This window comes from Salmo salar, chromosome ssa10 (genome assembly GCF_905237065.1).
Source record: "Salmo salar chromosome ssa10, Ssal_v3.1, whole genome shotgun sequence".
Classification (NCBI taxonomy): domain Eukaryota; kingdom Metazoa; phylum Chordata; class Actinopteri; order Salmoniformes; family Salmonidae; genus Salmo; species Salmo salar.
In genome coordinates, this window is record NC_059451.1 from 32,057,228 (window position 1) to 32,076,264 (window position 19,037).

General features: G+C 46.0%; 1 protein-coding gene across 4 annotated transcripts in view; it reads left to right on the forward strand.

The window, feature by feature from the left end:
- The window catches only part of LOC106560248 (cytoplasmic polyadenylation element-binding protein 2), a 30,498-nt gene that overhangs the window by 4,262 nt on the left and 7,199 nt on the right, over positions 1-19,037 (forward strand). Inside the window, exons 2-7 of one of the 4 annotated variants that reach the window (XM_014122909.2) lie at positions 3,319-3,591; positions 13,605-13,695; positions 16,397-16,447; positions 17,342-17,365; positions 18,385-18,552; positions 18,719-18,808. In XM_014122909.2, the coding sequence (XP_013978384.1) occupies positions 3,319-3,591; positions 13,605-13,695; positions 16,397-16,447; positions 17,342-17,365; positions 18,385-18,552; positions 18,719-18,808 (697 nt within the window). The remainder of the gene's footprint in view (positions 1-3,318; positions 3,592-13,604; positions 13,696-16,396; positions 16,448-17,341; positions 17,366-18,384; positions 18,553-18,718; positions 18,809-19,037) is intronic. The other 3 variants (XM_014122912.2, XM_014122910.2, XM_014122911.2) reach the window with 3 other exon arrangements.

A 19,037-nucleotide genomic window follows, 5' to 3' on the forward strand; every position in this document is an offset into this window, starting at 1 on the left:
GTAGAGGGAGAAACACAGGACCAGGTCGTAGTAGACTGTGGTAGAGGGAGAAACACAGGACCAGGTCGTAGTAGACTGTGGTAGAGGGAGAAACACAGGACCAGGTCGTAGTAGACTGTGGTAGAGGGAGAAACACAGGACCAGGTCGTAGTAGACTGTGGTAGAGGGAGAAACACAGGACCAGGTCGTAGTAGACTGTGGTAGAGGGAGAAACACAGGACCAGGTCGTAGTAGACTGTGGTAGAGGGAGAAACACAGGACCAGGTCGTAGTAGACTGTGGTAGAGGGAGAAACACAGGACCAGGTCGTAGTAGACTGTGGTAGAGGGAGAAACACAGGACCAGGTCGTAGTAGACTGTGGTAGAGGGAGAAACACAGGACCAGGTCGTAGTAGACTGTGGTAGAGGGAGAAACACAGGACCAGGTCGTAGTAGACTGTGGTAGAGGGAGAAACACAGGACCAGGTCGTAGTAGACTGTGGTAGAGGGAGAAACACAGGACCAGGTCGTAGTAGACTGTGGTAGAGGGAGAAACACAGGACCAGGTCGTAGTAGACTGTGGTAGAGGGAGAAACACAGGACCAGGTCGTAGTAGACTGTGGTAGAGGGAGAAACACAGGACCAGGTCGTAGTAGACTGTGGTAGAGGGAGAAACACAGGACCAGGTCGTAGTAGACTGTGGTAGAGGGAGAAACACAGGACCAGGTCGTAGTAGACTGTGGTAGAGGGAGAAACACAGGACCAGGTCGTAGTAGACTGTGGTAGAGGGAGAAACACAGGACCAGGTCGTAGTAGACTGTGGTAGAGGGAGAAACACAGGACCAGGTCGTAGTAGACTGTGGTAGAGGGAGAAACACAGGACCAGGTCGTAGTAGACTGTGGTAGAGGGAGAAACACAGGACCAGGTCGTAGTAGACTGTGGTAGAGGGAGAAACACAGGACCAGGTCGTAGTAGACTGTGGTAGAGGGAGAAACACAGGACCAGGTCGTAGTAGACTGTGGTAGAGGGAGAAACACAGGACCAGGTCGTAGTAGACTGTGGTAGAGGGAGAAACACAGGACCAGGTCGTAGTAGACTGTGGTAGAGGGAGAAACACAGGACCAGGTCGTAGTAGACTGTGGTAGAGGGAGAAACACAGGACCAGGTCGTAGTAGACTGTGGTAGAGGGAGAAACACAGGACCAGGTCGTAGTAGACTGTGGTAGAGGGAGAAACACAGGACCAGGTCGTAGTAGACTGTGGTAGAGGGAGAAACACAGGACCAGGTCGTAGTAGACTGTGGTAGAGGGAGAAACACAGGACCAGGTCGTAGTAGACTGTGGTAGAGGGAGAAACACAGGACCAGGTCGTAGTAGACTGTGGTAGAGGGAGAAACACAGGACCAGGTCGTAGTAGACTGTGGTAGAGGGAGAAACACAGGACCAGGTCGTAGTAGACTGTGGTAGAGGGAGAAACACAGGACCAGGTCGTAGTAGACTGTGGTAGAGGGAGAAACACAGGACCAGGTCGTAGTAGACTGTGGTAGAGGGAGAAACACAGGACCAGGTCGTAGTAGACTGTGGTAGAGGGAGAAACACAGGACCAGGTCGTAGTAGACTGTGGTAGAGGGAGAAACACAGGACCAGGTCGTAGTAGACTGTGGTAGAGGGAGAAACACAGGACCAGGTCGTAGTAGACTGTGGTAGAGGGAGAAACACAGGACCAGGTCGTAGTAGACTGTGGTAGAGGGAGAAACACAGGACCAGGTCGTAGTAGACTGTGGTAGAGGGAGAAACACAGGACCAGGTCGTAGTAGACTGTGGTAGAGGGAGAAACACAGGACCAGGTCGTAGTAGACTGTGGTAGAGGGAGAAACACAGGACCAGGTCGTAGTAGACTGTGGTAGAGGGAGAAACACAGGACCAGGTCGTAGTAGACTGTGGTAGAGGGAGAAACACAGGACCAGGTCGTAGTAGACTGTGGTAGAGGGAGAAACACAGGACCAGGTCGTAGTAGACTGTGGTAGAGGGAGAAACACAGGACCAGGTCGTAGTAGACTGTGGTAGAGGGAGAAACACAGGACCAGGTCGTAGTAGACTGTGGTAGAGGGAGAAACACAGGACCAGGTCGTAGTAGACTGTGGTAGAGGGAGAAACACAGGACCAGGTCGTAGTAGACTGTGGTAGAGGGAGAAACACAGGACCAGGTCGTAGTAGACTGTGGTAGAGGGAGAAACACAGGACCAGGTCGTAGTAGACTGTGGTAGAGGGAGAAACACAGGACCAGGTCGTAGTAGACTGTGGTAGAGGGAGAAACACAGGACCAGGTCGTAGTAGACTGTGGTAGAGGGAGAAACACAGGACCAGGTCGTAGTAGACTGTGGTAGAGGGAGAAACACAGGACCAGGTCGTAGTAGACTGTGGTAGAGGGAGAAACACAGGACCAGGTCGTAGTAGACTGTGGTAGAGGGAGAAACACAGGACCAGGTCGTAGTAGACTGTGGTAGAGGGAGAAACACAGGACCAGGTCGTAGTAGACTGTGGTAGAGGGAGAAACACAGGACCAGGTCGTAGTAGACTGTGGTAGAGGGAGAAACACAGGACCAGGTCGTAGTAGACTGTGGTAGAGGGAGAAACACAGGACCAGGTCGTAGTAGACTGTGGTAGAGGGAGAAACACAGGACCAGGTCGTAGTAGACTGTGGTAGAGGGAGAAACACAGGACCAGGTCGTAGTAGACTGTGGTAGAGGGAGAAACACAGGACCAGGTCGTAGTAGACTGTGGTAGAGGGAGAAACACAGGACCAGGTCGTAGTAGACTGTGGTAGAGGGAGAAACACAGGACCAGGTCGTAGTAGACTGTGGTAGAGGGAGAAACACAGGACCAGGTCGTAGTAGACTGTGGTAGAGGGAGAAACACAGGACCAGGTCGTAGTAGACTGTGGTAGAGGGAGAAACACAGGACCAGGTCGTAGTAGACTGTGGTAGAGGGAGAAACACAGGACCAGGTCGTAGTAGACTGTGGTAGAGGGAGAAACACAGGACCAGGTCGTAGTAGACTGTGGTAGAGGGAGAAACACAGGACCAGGTCGTAGTAGACTGTGGTAGAGGGAGAAACACAGGACCAGGTCATAGTAGACTGTGGTAGAGGGAGAAACACAGGACCAGGTCGTAGTAGACTGTGGTAGAGGGAGAAACACAGGATCAAAGTAACACATCAAAAACAAACAATAAATACTGGCTCCACAACACACAATTTCACATTGGGTCTCTTACCCCTCCTTCCCATTCTCTCTCTCTCTCTCTCTCTCTCTCTCTCTCTCTCTCTCTCTGTGTCCTCAGTCCATGGTGAAGCAGTCTCCCTGGGCTGGCAGTCACCAGGGGAGTGGCTGGGGCTCTGGGGGTATGTCCTGGGGTCGGGACCACCGTCGTGGTGGAGGCATGGGCATCCCGGGCTCTGTCAGCCAGGTTTCTCCCATGAAGAAGCCCTTCTCCAGTAACGTCATTGCACCTCCCAAGTTCCCCCGCTCCGCCGGCTCCATGGGCCCCAAGTCCTGGATGGAGGAGAACATGTTCCGAACAGACAGTAACAGTAACACGCTTATGCCTCTCCAGGTACATGCTTTTTCTCAGTAAGCATAAATATACATGGAGTCTGTGTGTGTGTATGTACTGTATACATTTTGGTGGAAGGTGTGCAAAGGGGTTTTAATGTAATAATATCCTGAATTAGATATTGGAGCCAGAGAGTGAGCAAGAGAGTACGTGTTCAGAAAGAGTGGTCGGTGGAAGGTAGAGAGAGAGAGAGAGAGAGAGAGAGAGAGAGAGAGTACGTGTGGTCGGTGGAAGGTAGAGAGAGAGAGAGAGTACGTGTGGTCGGTGGAAGGTAGAGAGAGAGTACGTGTTTCAGAAAGAGTGGTCGGTGGAAGGTAGAGAGAGAGAGAGAGAGAGAGAGAGAGAGTACGTGTTTCAGAAAGAGTGGTCGGTGGAAAGTAGAGAGAGAGAGTACGTGTGGTCGGTGGAAGGTAGAGAGTGTACGTGTGGTCGGTGGAAGGTAGAGAGAGAGAGAGAGTACGTGTTTCAGAAAGAGTGGTCGGTGGAAGGTAGAGAGAGAGAGAGGGAGAGAGAAAGAGAGAGAGAGAGTACGTGTGGTCGGTGGAAGGTAGAGAGAGAGAGAGAGAGAGAGAGAGAGAGAGAGAGAGAGAGAGAGAGAGAGAGAGAGTACGTGTGGTCGGTGGAAGGTAGAGAGAGAGAGAGAGAGAGAATACGTGTGGTCGGTGGAAGGTAGAGAGAGAGAGAGAAAGAGAGAGAGAGAGGGAGAGAGAGAGAGAGTACGTGTGGTCGGTGGAAGGTAGAGAGAGAGAGAGAGAGAGAGAGAGAGTACGTGTGGTCGGTGGAAGGTAGAGAGAGAGAGAGAGTACGTGTGGTCGGTGGAAGGTAGAGAGAGAGTACGTGTTTCAGAAAGAGTGGTCGGTGGAAGGTAGAGAGAGAGAGAGAGAGAGTACGTGTTTCAGAAAGAGTGGTCGGTGGAAAGTAGAGAGAGAGAGTACGTGTGGTCGGTGGAAGGTAGAGAGAGAGAGAGAGTACGTGTTTCAGAAAGAGTGGTCGGTGGAAGGTAGAGAGAGAGAGAGGGAGAGAGAAAGAGAGAGAGAGAGTACGTGTGGTCGGTGGAAGGTAGAGAGAGAGAGAAAGAGAGAGAGAGAGAGAGAGTACGTGTGGTCGGTGGAAGGTAGAGAGAGAGAGAGAGAGAGAATACGTGTGGTCGGGTGGAAGGTAGAGAGAGAGAGAGAGAGAGAGAGAGAGAGGGAGAGAGAGAGAGAGTACGTGTGGTCGGTGGAAGGTAGAGAGAGAGAGAGAGAGAGAGAGAGAGAGAGTACGTGTGGTCGGTGGAAGGTAGAGAGAGAGAGAGAGAGTACGTGTGGTCGGTGGAAGGTAGAGAGAGAGAGAGAGGGAGAGAGAAAGAGAGAGAGAGTACGTGTGGTCGGTGGAAGGTAGAGAGAGAGAGAGAGAGCGAGAGAGACAGTACGTGTGGTCGGTGGAAGGTAGAGAGAGAAAGAGAGAGAGAGAGAGAGTACGTGTGGTCGGTGGAAGGTAGAGAGAGAGAGAGAGTACGTGTGGTCGGTGGAAGGTAGAGAGGGAGAGAGAGAGAGAGAGAGAGAATACGTGTGGTCGGTGGAAGGTAGAGAGAGAGAGAGAGAGTACGTGTGGTCGGTGGAAGGTAGAGAGAGAGAGAGAGAGTACTGGTGGAAGGTAGAGAGAGAGAGTACGTGTGGAAGGTAGAGAGAGAGAGAGAGTACGTGTGGTCGGTGGAAGGTAGAGAGAGAGAGTACGTGTGGTCGGTGGAAGGTAGAGAGAGAGAGAGAGAGAGAGAAGAGAGAGAGAGAGTACGTGTGGTCGGTGGAAGGTAGAGAGAGAGAGAAAGAGTACGTGTGGTCGGTGGAAGGTAGAGAGAGAGAGTACGTGTGGTCGATGGAAGGTAGAGAGAGAGAGTACGTGTGGTCGGTGGAAGGTAGAGAGAGAGAGAGAGAGTACGTGTGGTCGGTGGAAGGTAGAGAGAGAGAGCAGGGAGGACAGGGAAAAGCTTTAAATGATGGGAATGAGACAGTTTAATATTCACAGCACTGTTTTCAGGGTGCAGAGTGTTTCACAGTATAGGATTGTTGGAAAGAAGGAGCAGGAAGGCGACAAGCATCAAACGCAGAGAGCCAGACAGTGAGAGCAGATCAGGATGCAGAGGGGAAGAGAGAGAGCTGGGAGGGAGCAGAGGGGGGAGAGAAGAATGGCAGAGGAGGGGAGAGAGTGTAAAGGGGCTGTTTAGAAAACACACAGCTGAGAATGAATGTCAATTCCCAGATGACGAGCAGAATTACCATTTCAATCAGACAGGAAGGAGCGGTGTTATTTCTTTCTGCCATAGTGGAGGTGTCAGGGAGCAGGCTACAGTTAGTGCTGCTTTAAAGCTACTTTAACACCACATTTAGCAGGTAACACCACATTTAGCAGAGGCTATTTCAGGATGGGGTTGTTATAACTCAATGCAGACATACTTAGAGACCCATAACTGATGTCATCTAATTATGTACAACAGAGTTCTGACCTTTTAAGTACAAAGGGGGAAACTGGAGGCAGCAGGCCTTAAGAACGGATCTTTGGGTGGGCCACCGTTACCATACTGTATCTTGGTTGAGACCGGAAAAACATGCAAGTTATTTCCCTGACACATTCTTCACAATAATCCCTTGTCACTTTCTCCCCTCTGTCATGGCACTGCACTTCCTCTTCCAGGAAGCAGGCCCTCCTCCATGAATTTTTCATTTCTATAAACAGTGTCCGACCAGGAATTCCTCAAATTCCATACGCGTCTCCTGTCTTTTGCTTCCTTCCTGTGTGTAATGTTTTGGATAGGGGATATGCATTTGTGCTTCATCATGATGTGAACGTCATTGACAGAGATAAGCAGAAGGAGAAAGGGGGTAGTATGCTGACACTGGGGGATTTAGAGGGGTGCCCTATTGCCTAACCCATGGAGTGTACATTCCTACATGCTTCGATCTTTCCATAAGAATGCCTTTATAAACCTTTCATTTCGTTTTTATTTATTTATTATTTCACCTTTATTTAACCAGGTAGGCTAGTTGAGAATAAATTCTTATTTACAGCTGTGAGCTGGCCAAGATAAAGCAAAGCAGTGCAACACAAACAACAACACAGAGTTACACATGGAATAAACAAACGTACAGTCAATAACACAATGGAAAAAAAGTCTATATACAGTGTGTGCAAATGGCGTGAGGAGGTAAGGCAATAAATAGGCCATAGTAGCGAAGTAATTGCAATTTAGCAAATGAACACTGGAGTGATAGATGAGCAGATGATGATGTGCAAGTAGATATACTGGTGTGCAAAAGAGCAGGAAAGTAAATAAAAACAATATGGGGATGAGGTAGGTAGATTGGGTGGGCTATTTACTGATGGGCTATGTACAGCTGCAGCTATCGGTTAGTTGCTCAGATAGCTGATGTTTAAAGTTGGTGAGGGAAATATAAGTCTCCAGCTTCGGCTATTTTTGCAATTCATTTCAGTCATTGGCAGCAGAGAACTGGAAGGAAAGGCGTCCAAGGAGGTGTTGCTTTTGGGGATGACCAGTGAGATATATCTACTGGAGCGCGTACTACGGGTGGGTGTTGTTATCGTGACCAGTGAGCTGAGATAAGGCAGAGCTTTACCTAGCATAGACTTATAGATGACCTGGAGCCTGTGGGTCTGGCGACAAATATGTAGCGAGGGCCAGCCGACTAGAGCATACAGGTCGCAGTGGTGGGTGGTATAAGGGGCTTTGGTGACAAAACGGATGGCACTGTGATAGACTGCATCCAGTTTGCTGAGTAGAGTATTGGAAGCTATTTTGTAAATGACATCGCCAAAGTCAAGGATCGGTAGGATAGTCAGTTTTACGAGGGTATGTTTGGCGACGTGAGTGAAGGAGGCTTTGTTGCGAAATAGGAAGCCGATTCTAGATTAAATTTTGGTTTGGAGATGTTTAATATCAGTCTGGAAGGAGAGTTTACAGTCTAGCCAGACACCTAGGTATTTGTAGTTGTCCACATATTCTAAGTAAGAACCGTCCAGAGTAGTGATGCTAGTCGGGCGGGCGAGTGCGTGAGCGAACGGTTGAAAAGCATGCATTTGGTTTTACTAGCGTTTAAAAGCAGTTGGAGGTCACGGAAGGAGTGTTGTATGGCATTGAAGCTCGTTTGGAGGTTAGTTAACACAGTGTCCAAAGAAGGGCCAGATGTATACAGAATGGTGTTGTCTGCGTGGAGGTGGATCAGAGAATCACCCGCAGCAAGAGCGACATCGTTGATATATACAGAGAAAAGAGTCGGCCCGAGAATTGAACCCTGTGGTACCCCCATAGAGACTGGCAGAGGTCCGGACAACAGGCCCTCCACTTTGACACACTGAACTCTGTCTGAGAAGTAGTTGGTGAACAAGGCGAGGCAGTCATTTGAGAAACCAAGGCTGTTGAGTCTGCCGATAAGAATGCAGTGATTGACAGAGTCAAAAACCTTGGCCAGGTCGATGAAGACAGCTGCACAGTACTGTCTTTTATCGATGGCTGTTATGATATCGTTTAGTACCTTGAGCGTGGCTGAGGTGCACGCGTGACCAGCTCGGAAACCGGATTGCACAGCGGAGAAGATACGGTGGGATTCGAAATGATCAGTGATCTGTTTATTAACTTGGCTTTCGAAGACTTTAGAAAGGCAGGGCAGGATGGATATAGGTCTATAACAGTTTGGGTCTAGAGGGTCACCCCCTTTGAAGAGGGGGATGACCGCGGCAGCTTTCCAATCTTTAGGGATCTCGGACGATACGAAAGAGAGGTTGAACAGACTGGTAATAGGGGTTGCAACAATGGCGGCAGATAATTTTAGAAAGAGAGGGTCCAGATTGTCTAGCCCAGCTGATTTGTACGGGTCCAGGTTTTGTTGCTCTTTCAGACTATCTGGATTTGGGTGAAGGAGAAGCTGGGGAGGCTTGGGCAAGCAGCTGCGGGGGGTGCGGAGCTGTTGGCCGGGGTTGGGGTAGCCAGGAGGAAAGCATGGCCAGCCGTAGAGAAATGCTTATTGAAATTCTCGATTATCGTGGATTTATCGGTGGTGACAGTGTTTCCTAGCCTCAGTGCAGTGGGCAGCTGGGAGGAGGTGCTCTTATTCTCCATGGACTTTACAGTGTCCCAGAACTTTTTGGAGTTAGAGCTACAGGATGCAAATTTCTGTTCGAAAAAGCTAGTCTTTGCTTTCCTGACTGACTGCGTGTATTGGTTCCTGACTTCCCTGAACAGTTGCACATCGCAGGGACTATTCGATGCTATTGCAGTCCGCCACAGGATGTTTTTGTGCTGGTCGAGGGCAGTCAGGCCTGGAGTGAACCAAGGGCTATATCTGTTCTTAGTTCTACATTTTTTGAAAGGGGCATGCTTATTTAAGATGGTGAGGAAATTACTTTTAAAGAACGACCAGGCATCCTCGACTGACGGGATGAGGTCAATATCCTTCCAGGATACCCGGGCCAGGTCGATTAGAAAGGCCTGCTCGCAGAAGTGTTTTAGGGAGCGTTTGACAGTGATGAGGGGTGGTAGTTTGACCGCGGAACCATAGCGGATGCAGGCAATGAGGCAGTGATTGCTGAGATCCTGATTGAAAACAGCAGAGGTGTATCAGGCCCGATGGCGAAACAGGTTTTGTAGTTGTAGTAATTTCGTTTGCTAGCCGGGCGATGCGCCTGGCTCGCGGCTAACTGGTGCTAGCTTCGGGGCAGGGGCAGTAGCCACTATAGCCACTCGGTAGCAGCTAGCTAGGACATAGGAAATATCACACCATATAAAGGCTAATATAATACACTTTCATCTAGCTACTGGATTAGTCTCCTACATAGATCTGTACTACATTCTCATTGGGTGACTGTGTGGCAACACTCCTCAGTTGATACAGCGGATACAGCATCACCTAAACCAGAATGTCCACCTGAAGACAGACTATAACAGGGGTCGGCAACAGGCAGCCCATGGACCAAAACCGGCCAACCAAAAAATGGTGTACAAAAAAGACTCAAATCAGTTTCATTTTAGAAATCTGTTCACCAAGTATTCCCACAAATAAAAAAAGAGATGTGATCGTGTCTCAATATAATCAAGGTATGAAATTGTCATTTTCAAATCCAATCTCTTTTTGGGCATAGTTGTGGTCAATTTGCAGTGTTCAAATTATTATAATTATGTCGTAAATGTAAATGTAAATGTTCTGGCCCCCCGACCATCCACTCAGACAAAAATCGGCCCGTGGCTGAATCTAGTTGCCTCCTAATGCCAGGGTCCCTGACTGATGCCGTAGAGTCAGCCAGGAAATGTTAGCCTAACACTGGGCTACAAATCACACACAGATTGACCATTCGACAGTATCATTTTTTTAGTTAAGTGTTTTTAATCCTGTGTCAGGACTAGAGGTCGACTGATTATGATTTTTCACCGCCGATACTGATTATTGCAGGACCAGAAAAAGCCAATTAATCGGTATAGGCTTTTTTATATATATATATATATATTTGTAATAATGACAATTACAGCAATACTGAATGAACACTTTTATTTTAACTTAATATAATATGGTATCGGCTTTTTTATATATATATATATATAAAAAAGCCAATACCATATTATATTATATATATATATATTTGTAATAATGACAATCCAATTTGTAAGTCGCTCTGGATAAGAGCGTCTGCTAAATGACGTAAATGTAAATGTAAAATTACAGCAATACTGAATGAACACTTTTATTTTAACTTAATATAATACATAAATAAAATCTATTTAGTCTCAAATAAATAATGAAACATGCTCAATTTGGTTTAAATAATGCGAAAACACAGTGTTGGAGAAGAAAGTAAAAGTGCAATATGTGCCATGTAAAAAAGCCAACGTTTAAGTTCCTTGCTCAGAACATGAGAACATATGAAAGCTGGTGGTTCAATATTCCCAGTTAAGAAGTTTTAGGTTGTAGTTATTATAGGAATTATGACGCGTCAACAATTTCTCTCTATACCATTTGCATTTCATATACCTTTGACCATTGGATGTTCTAATAGGCACTTTAGTATTACCAGCCTAATCTCAGGAGTTGATAGACTTGAAGTCATAAACAGCGCTGTGGTCAAGCATTGCTAAGAGCTGCTGGCAAACGCAGTAAAGTTTGAATGAATGCTTACGAACCTGCTGCCGCCTACCACCGCTCAGTCAGACTGCTCTATCAAATATCAAATCATAGACTTAATATAATAAACACAGAAATACGAGCCTTTGGTCATTAATATGGTCAAATCCGGAAACTGTCATTTCGAAAACAAAATGTTTATTCTTTCAGTGAAATACGGAACCGTTACGTATTTTATCTAACGGGTGGCATCCCTAAACCTAAATGTTGCTGTTACATTGAATGTTATGTCATACTTATGTAAAATTCTGCCAAATTAGTTCGCAACAAGCCAGGCGGCCCAAACTGTTGCATATACGCTGACTCTGTGTACAATGAACACAAGAGAAGTGACACAATTTCCCTAGTTAACATTAATTTATTTTAAATAAATATGCAGGTTTAAAAAATATACTTCTGTGTATTGATTTTAAGAAAGGCATTGATGTTTATGGTTAGGTACATTCGTGCAACGATTGTGATTTTTTTGCGAATGCGCTTTTGTTAAATCATCCCCCGTTTGGCGAAGTAGGCTGTGATTCGATGATAAATTAACTGGCATCGCATTGATTATATGCAACGCAGGACAAGCTAGATAAACTAGTAATATCATCAACCATGTGTAGTTAACTAGTGATTATGTGAAGATTGATTGTTTTTTATAAGATACGTTTAATGCTAGCTAGCACCTTACCTTGGCTCCTTGCTGCACTCGCATAACAGGTAGTCAGCCTGCCACGCAGTTTTCTCGTGGAATGCAATGTAATCGGCCATAATTGGTGTCCAAAAATGCCGATTACCGATTGTTATGAAAACTTGAAATCGGCCCTAATTAATTGGCCATGCCGATTAATCGTCCGACTTCTAGTCAGGACCAGTAGTGTGTGGAGTACTTTTAAGTGGTGGTCAGGCTAGTAGGATGACCATACCTCTAGCAACTTATCTTAGGCACCCACAAAATGCCATTATTGTCTAATTAGGTAAGAGAGTAAACATTAAGTTGGAGGTCTTTGAGGTACTCATATGAGCTTGTATCTTCCCTCATGTTCTCAACCATGAGAGGGTCCTTGTCATGTACATACACAGTAAGTACACCATTTTCTTTTAAGGTTCTGCCATCTGTGGTATGTTATAAAGGTTGACAGGCCTCGGGTTTAGATTCACCGTGCATGGCTGTCTTATAGCCCCTCTGATGAGCTCATAACCTCCCTCTCATCCCAGTGAGCACTCTGGGTAAATGCCATTCCTGGATTTGGTTTCTGCTCTCTGTCTGTCTGTCTCTGGGACGTGCTCCAGAGTTCCTGTCGAATCCGTCATTGGGTCCACTCTGCTCACTAGCATACCTTAGTACCCCTGAAGTGAATAAATACGGAAAGAATTTTAATCCATGTATGTGCTGTTAACACACTCTGAAATATTAAGCTACATACCCACAGACTTTATTACTCATACCTATGTTACCCACAGACTTTATTACCCATATCCATGTTAACCACAGACTTTATTACCCATATCCATGTTACCCACAGGCTTTATTACCCATATCCATGTTACCCACAGACTTTATTACCCATACCTATGTTACCCACAGGCTTTATTACCCATACCTATGTTACCCACAGACTTTATTACCCATATCCATGTTACCCACAGGCTTTATTACCCATATCCATGTTACCCACAGACTTTATTACCCATATCCATGTTACCCACAGACTTTATTACTCATACCTATGTTACCCACAGACTTTATTACCCATATCCATGTTAACCACAGACTTTATTACCCATATCCATGTTACCCACAGGCTTTATTACCCATATCCATGTTACCCACAGACTTTATTACCCATACCTATGTTACCCACAGGCTTTATTACCCATACCTATGTTACCCACAGACTTTATTACCCATATCCATGTTAACCACAGGCTTTATTACCCATATCCATGTTACCCACAGGCTTTATTACCCATATCTATGTTACCCACAGACTTTATTACCCATACCTATGTTACCCACAGGCTTTATTACCCATACCTATGTTACCCACAGACTTTATTACCCATATCCATGTTACCCACAGGCTTTATTACCCATATCCATGTTACCCACAGACTTTATTACCCATACCTATGTTACCCACAGACTTTATTACCCATATCCATGTTACCCACAGGCTTTATTACCCATACCTATGTTACCCACAGACTTTATTACCCATATCCATGTTACCCACAGGCTTTATTACCCATACCTATGTTACCCACAGACTTTATTACCCATATCCATGTTACCCACAGGCTTTATTACCCATATCCATGTTACCCACAGGCTTTATTACCTCATACCTATGTTACCCACAGACTTTATTACCCATATCCATGTTACCCACAGACTTTATTACCCATATCCATGTTACCCACAGGCTTTATTACCCATACCTATGTTACCCACAGACTTTATTACCCATATCCATGTTACCCACAGACTTTATTACCCATACCTATGTTACCCACAGGCTTTATTACCCATATCCATGTTACCCACAGGCTTTATTACCCATATCCATGTTACCCACAGGCTTTATTACCCATACCTATGTTACCCACAGGCTTTATTACCCATATCCATGTTACCCACAGGCTTTATTACCCATATCCATGTTACCCACAGGCTTTATTACCCATACCTATGTTACCCACAGGCTTTATTACCCATACCTATGTTACCCACAGTCTTTATTACCCATACCTATGTTACCCACAGGCTTTATTACCCATATCCATGTTACCCACAGGCTTTATTACCCATACCTATGTGCCAGAACACTGCAGGTTCATTCTGCTTGTTGTATGTGTGTGTTTTAGGAACGCTCTAGAATGTACGACAGCCTGAACATGCACTCCCTGGAAAGCTCTCTGATTGACATCATGCGGGCGGAGCAAGATCCAATGAAGGGTGAGACTACTTACTTACTCCCTCTCACTGTCTTTAATTATCATACTTACTTAGTTACTGACTCACTGTATAATGGGGAAAGTCATTGTGATTGTGGTTAGGGAGAACAGTGGTTAGAGGGAATGCATATGAGGTGCAGTATACCCTTTTCCAAGGCACTGACAGGCTTCCTGCTCCCTCCTAAATGCATGTTTTTTTCCCAGGGCGAGCAGCTTATGTTCTCCCTGCTAAGAGTGGATATTACTGCCACAACCGGCTGTGCCTTTAAATGACCTTACAGCCCTGATCCTGCTGCTATTGCTTAACCTAACCTGGGGCACACAGACAGACAGGAGTCAGGCAGGCAGCACTGCAGCACTCTCTGCCCTGATAGGATAGGAACACTCCTCACAGGGACAGGGAGTAGAGTGACAGAGACAGGGCTGGCCCAGGAGTATGGTGACAGAGATAGGGCTGGCCCAGGAGTAGAGTGACAGAGATAGGGCGGGCCCAGGAGTAGAGTGACAGAGATAGGGCTGGCCCAGGAGTAGAGTGACAGAGACAGGGCTGGCCCAGGAGTAGAGTGACAGAGACAGGGCTGGCCCAGGAGTAGAGTGACAGAGACAGGGCTGGCCCAGGAGTAGAGTGACAGAGACAGGGCTGGCCCAGGAGTAGAGTGACAGAGACAGGGCTGGCCCAGGAGTAGAGTGACAGAGACAGGGCTGGCCCAGGAGTAGAGTGACAGAGACAGGGCTGGCCCAGGAGTAGAGTGACAGAGACAGGGCTGGCCCAGGAGTAGAGTGACAGAGACAGGGCTGGCCCAGGAGTAGAGTGACAGAGACAGGGCTGGCCCAGGAGTAGAGTGACAGAGACAGGGCTGGCCCACAGTTCCATGCAGGTCTCTCCTCTCAGCTCAGCTCAGCTGCTGGACTTTTAGAAAATACTCTAAGCAGGTGCATTGTAGTCAGTGTAAAATGACTTCTAGCTAGCTAGATACACACATGGTTATGACCACTGGCGTCAACATACTTACTCCCACAAACCATGGACAGGGACAAAGAAGGTTAGATTGACATTTATACTAAACAACACGTTCCCTCACATTGTATTTGGCACAGTATACTACCCCTGAAAGACTATTCAGGGTCGGTAGGTTACTTTCTAAGTGTAATGCATTACAGTGACTAGTTACCTGTCCTAAATTCTAATCAGTAACGTAACTTTTGGATGACCCAAATTTAGTAACGTAATCTGGTTACTATCAGTTACATTTGGATTACTTTCCCCTTAACAGGCATTAGAAGAAGACAAAAAGGATCCATCAAACGCATTTGGTGTGTCATCATAGTGGTCTCTGGCTTGTGGTCAGAGTTGCTCAGGTGGAAAAACTTTAAACTTGCGCCTTTATTTAATGCTGAATTTTAAAAATACATATTTTACCTTTTTTAACTAGGCAAGTCAGTTAAGAACAAATCCTTATTTTCAATGACGGCCTAGGAACAGTGGGTTAACTGCCTTGTTCAGGGGCAGAACGATTCGTTTATCTTGTCAGCTTGGGGATTCGATCTTGCAACCTTTCGGTTGCTAGTCCAACACTCTAACCACTAGGCTACCTGTCGCCCCATTGAATAACATTGGGAAAACAGAAAGATGTCATAATGTATTTTTTTTACATTTTTACATTTTTTAAAAATTTTATGCAAGCTTCCTTTCTGAATTTATATTTAATCCAAGAAGTAATCATCTAGTTTTCTGTAATCTGATTACACATTTTTTTCTGGTAATTTAACTGATTAAAGTTTAAAAAAAATTGTAATCAGATAACATGAGATAACATGTAATCAGTTACTCCCCAACCTTCATTATTATTATTGTTCATAAACTAGTCTAAATGTTGAAGTTGGCTCAACATGGACCTCCATAAGTATTAGTGGGCGTGGTGTTGTCCTGTAGTCCTCCGGTCCTGACTGGGACTCTGGAGCCGATGGTGCGAGCATAGGACAGTATTCACAGCACAGAGAACCAGAGGGACACTAAATGTAGACATGATCACACCTTCACACGCTGTGTGTGACAGCCAGAGGAAGGTGGAGGGTGAGGGGAAGAGAGGGTGAGAAGAGGGTTGAGAGGAGGGGAGGGGAGAGTGGGCTCTGCCATTTATAGCCCAGACTGCTAACACAGAAGCAGAAGACAAGCACTAACCTTACAGGACTCTAGAAATTAGCTCAGCTAACTGGGCATAGGAGATGTACCATGCTTACATTGCAGTGGAAATAGAGTTGCTGATTTTTTAACTGGAGATCAGATCATTTGCCAGCATCTCTTCTTTCTCTGTTCACACATCTGCAATTCTTCCCATTGAATGCAGAGATAACATAAATATCTGACATGTGCTTCTGATAGTTCATTAGAGTTAACCCAAATCTATTCAGGGTGTTGTTTTGTTGTTGTATTTTGTCAGCTCAAGCTGTCTCCGTGGAAAAGAGGGTTTTGTTCAGTGTTCTGTTCCGTCACTACAGCTCAGTAGGCTGTTGTCATGTGACAGTGATGCTTCTGTTCCTTATACAGTACATGGCCGTGCGCTTGACGTCCTCAACCTGTCCTCTCCATCTGCTGAGAGTCTCATCCCTGTGTGTGTGTGTGTGTGTGTGTGTGTGTGTGTGTGTGTGTGTGTGTGTGTGTGTGCGCGTGTGCGTGTGTGTTTGTCTCTCTGTCATGTCAGGTCGTGTGGGATGCCCTCATCCCGGGGCCGACGGCCTGCTCATGCTCAATGGTAATTATCTCTCCTGGCCAACACCAGCTTGTGTGATGTCTTCCATCGCTATCACCAGGCTATTTTAGAAATGTCCCAGTGTTCATGTTTCCACATCATGACTCGTTAGGGATGCTCAACCAGGCTAGATCGAGAAGCAAGCTGAAACATTCCTGTCACGCTTTTCTGAACTTCATTTGTGTTGGGATATATCCTTCTCTATAGTGGACTAAAAGCTGGATTGCTTTTGTTAAATGAGTAGCGTTGGTTGTCCTATGCTGTGCTGTGTCTGTCCGTTAGGCTGACACTAGACTGTTGTAACAGTGTAGTAAACATGTCTCCTGTTGAAGGATATGCATTGTTGTTGTAATCCTACTGGGGCTTGAGATGTTGAAGAGGAATGTTAAGTAGTGTGGCTCACATGACGAGGTGGAAGGCCTAGTTGTATAAGTCACATGACCATCCGCAGGAGAGCCGAGGGGTGTAGTAGCTAGGTCACTTAGCTTATTTATGTAGGCTAGGTCACTTAGCTTATTTATGTAGGCTAGGTCACTTAGCTTATTTATGTAGGCTAGGTCACATGACTAGATGTCAGGGGAAAACTGGTGTCATTTCCATTAGGCTGCTCCTCATACATATAGTCAGCCTAGTCCAGTTTACAATATAGCCTACAGTCCTGCTTGACACATTGTCATATGCCTAACTATTCAACGATGTCAAGCCTGTGACGATAATTAGGTTTCATGACACTCCAACCATGCAGTTAGATGATGAGGGGCTGAATGGGGTAGGGGTAAATAATGGTACTAGAGGTCATAGTATCTTTATTGTCAGTAGTACCAGGTCTGGGGATACTTTACCTTGCGAGGAATGTCTGAAGGACATAAAACCAGTCTTTACTTTGTTTCCATGCAGCAAGGAGCTATGGGAGACGTCGAGGTAAAGCCGCCTTCATGTGACGTGCAGTCTGTGTCATGTCATGTGTGTTGCGTGTTCATCCACTACACAGCATGCTTTAACGCTACTGAACTGCAGCTGCCTAAACAGTGTCTGGATACAAACAATTCAGGGTTTATAGTGTCAACATGATCGCCACTGACAGTCAATCTAAATCATTTACTATGACATCCCAAGCATTTTTACCAGCAGTTTTTTTTTATGTATTGTGGTGAATTTGGGGGGCAGTCCCGACCCAGACTTTAACCCAGGTCCAAGCAACTGTCGCCCCAACATCTTAGTCTTTACTCCAAGAGACCCTAATCTCTCGACAAGGTCGCTAGGTGTTGGGTTAAGGTCACTACTGTATATAATTGCAGACGTATATGAATACTGCACAACACGTTAGTACACATAGTACATTGCCATAGGTTTCAGGCTTGGTTACCACTAGTTTACCTCAGTCCATTGCTCTGACTAGTGCTACTGCTTTGCCTCATGGTAACAACTTGAATCCACAGCTTCCTTACCAGACCTCAAGCTTGTCCTCTCTGTCTACTGTCTGTCAGTCAGTCACAGAGCTCTGGCTGGAGTATTCACGGTTGTGTGTCTTGGTTTTACAGCACATTTACAGTATAAATACTAGATTGGACATAATCCTCTATCACTTTATGCTTGTACTTTATCTTGTAGCTACTCAGCACAAAGCCTGACGACAGATGTAAACAGCCATTACACATGTTGTTATGGACCCCGCTCATTTATCATGACTCATTATAATAATACTATCTCTATATAACATTAAGACCTTGGGCTCCATGAATGTGTTCAATCTGGGATCTGTCAGTGGGTGTTTACAGAGCTACAGCAGGTTGGTTACTTCTGTTGTTGGCAAAGCAGAAGTATGTGCATCTGCTTGTGATGTGACTGTATGTACTGTAAGCATGTGTGTATCTATGTGGATGTCATTGTCCATGTCTGCAGGTGTTCTGACCGCTGACCTGTGACCCCCTCTTCTCCAGGCCGCTCCTCCCTGTTCCCCATTGAAGACAGCCTCCTTGATGATGGGCACGGTAACCAGGGCATCCCAGGGCTTAGCCCTAACTGTTACCCCCACCAGAACGGGGAGCGCATCGAGCGTTTCTCCCGCAAAGTGTTTGTGGGCGGCCTGCCCCCTGACATAGATGAAGGTGAGAGGAGGAAGAGCATAACACAGTGTTGTTAGTTCAGTGAATCAGTTGATATGCTGTTATGAAAGGTTGTTCTTACTCACGTTGGTTAGTTTTTCCTTCTCCCTCTTCCGTTACTCCTCACACATCCGCCTTCCTCTCGCCTATTCTTTCTTTCTCTCGTCAGATGAGATCACCAACAGTTTCCGTCGCTTTGGCCACCTGGTGGTGGACTGGCCACACAAGGCTGAGAGCAAATCCTACTTCCCCCCCAAAGGTAAAGCTCACCTCAAACTTTCTTTAACTGAAATTGACATAAATGTATGTCATAAAGGTATATTTTAGCACCATATACTGTATAAATATGGCCGGTAGCAATCAATGATGGCCTTGAGACTCCTGGAAGAGACAGTACAGACCAACATCCTCTTTCCCATATGACTAACCTACATAGTCTGTATATAGTACTTTTTCAAATGGAAACAATTCAGTGTATTTGTAGCAGT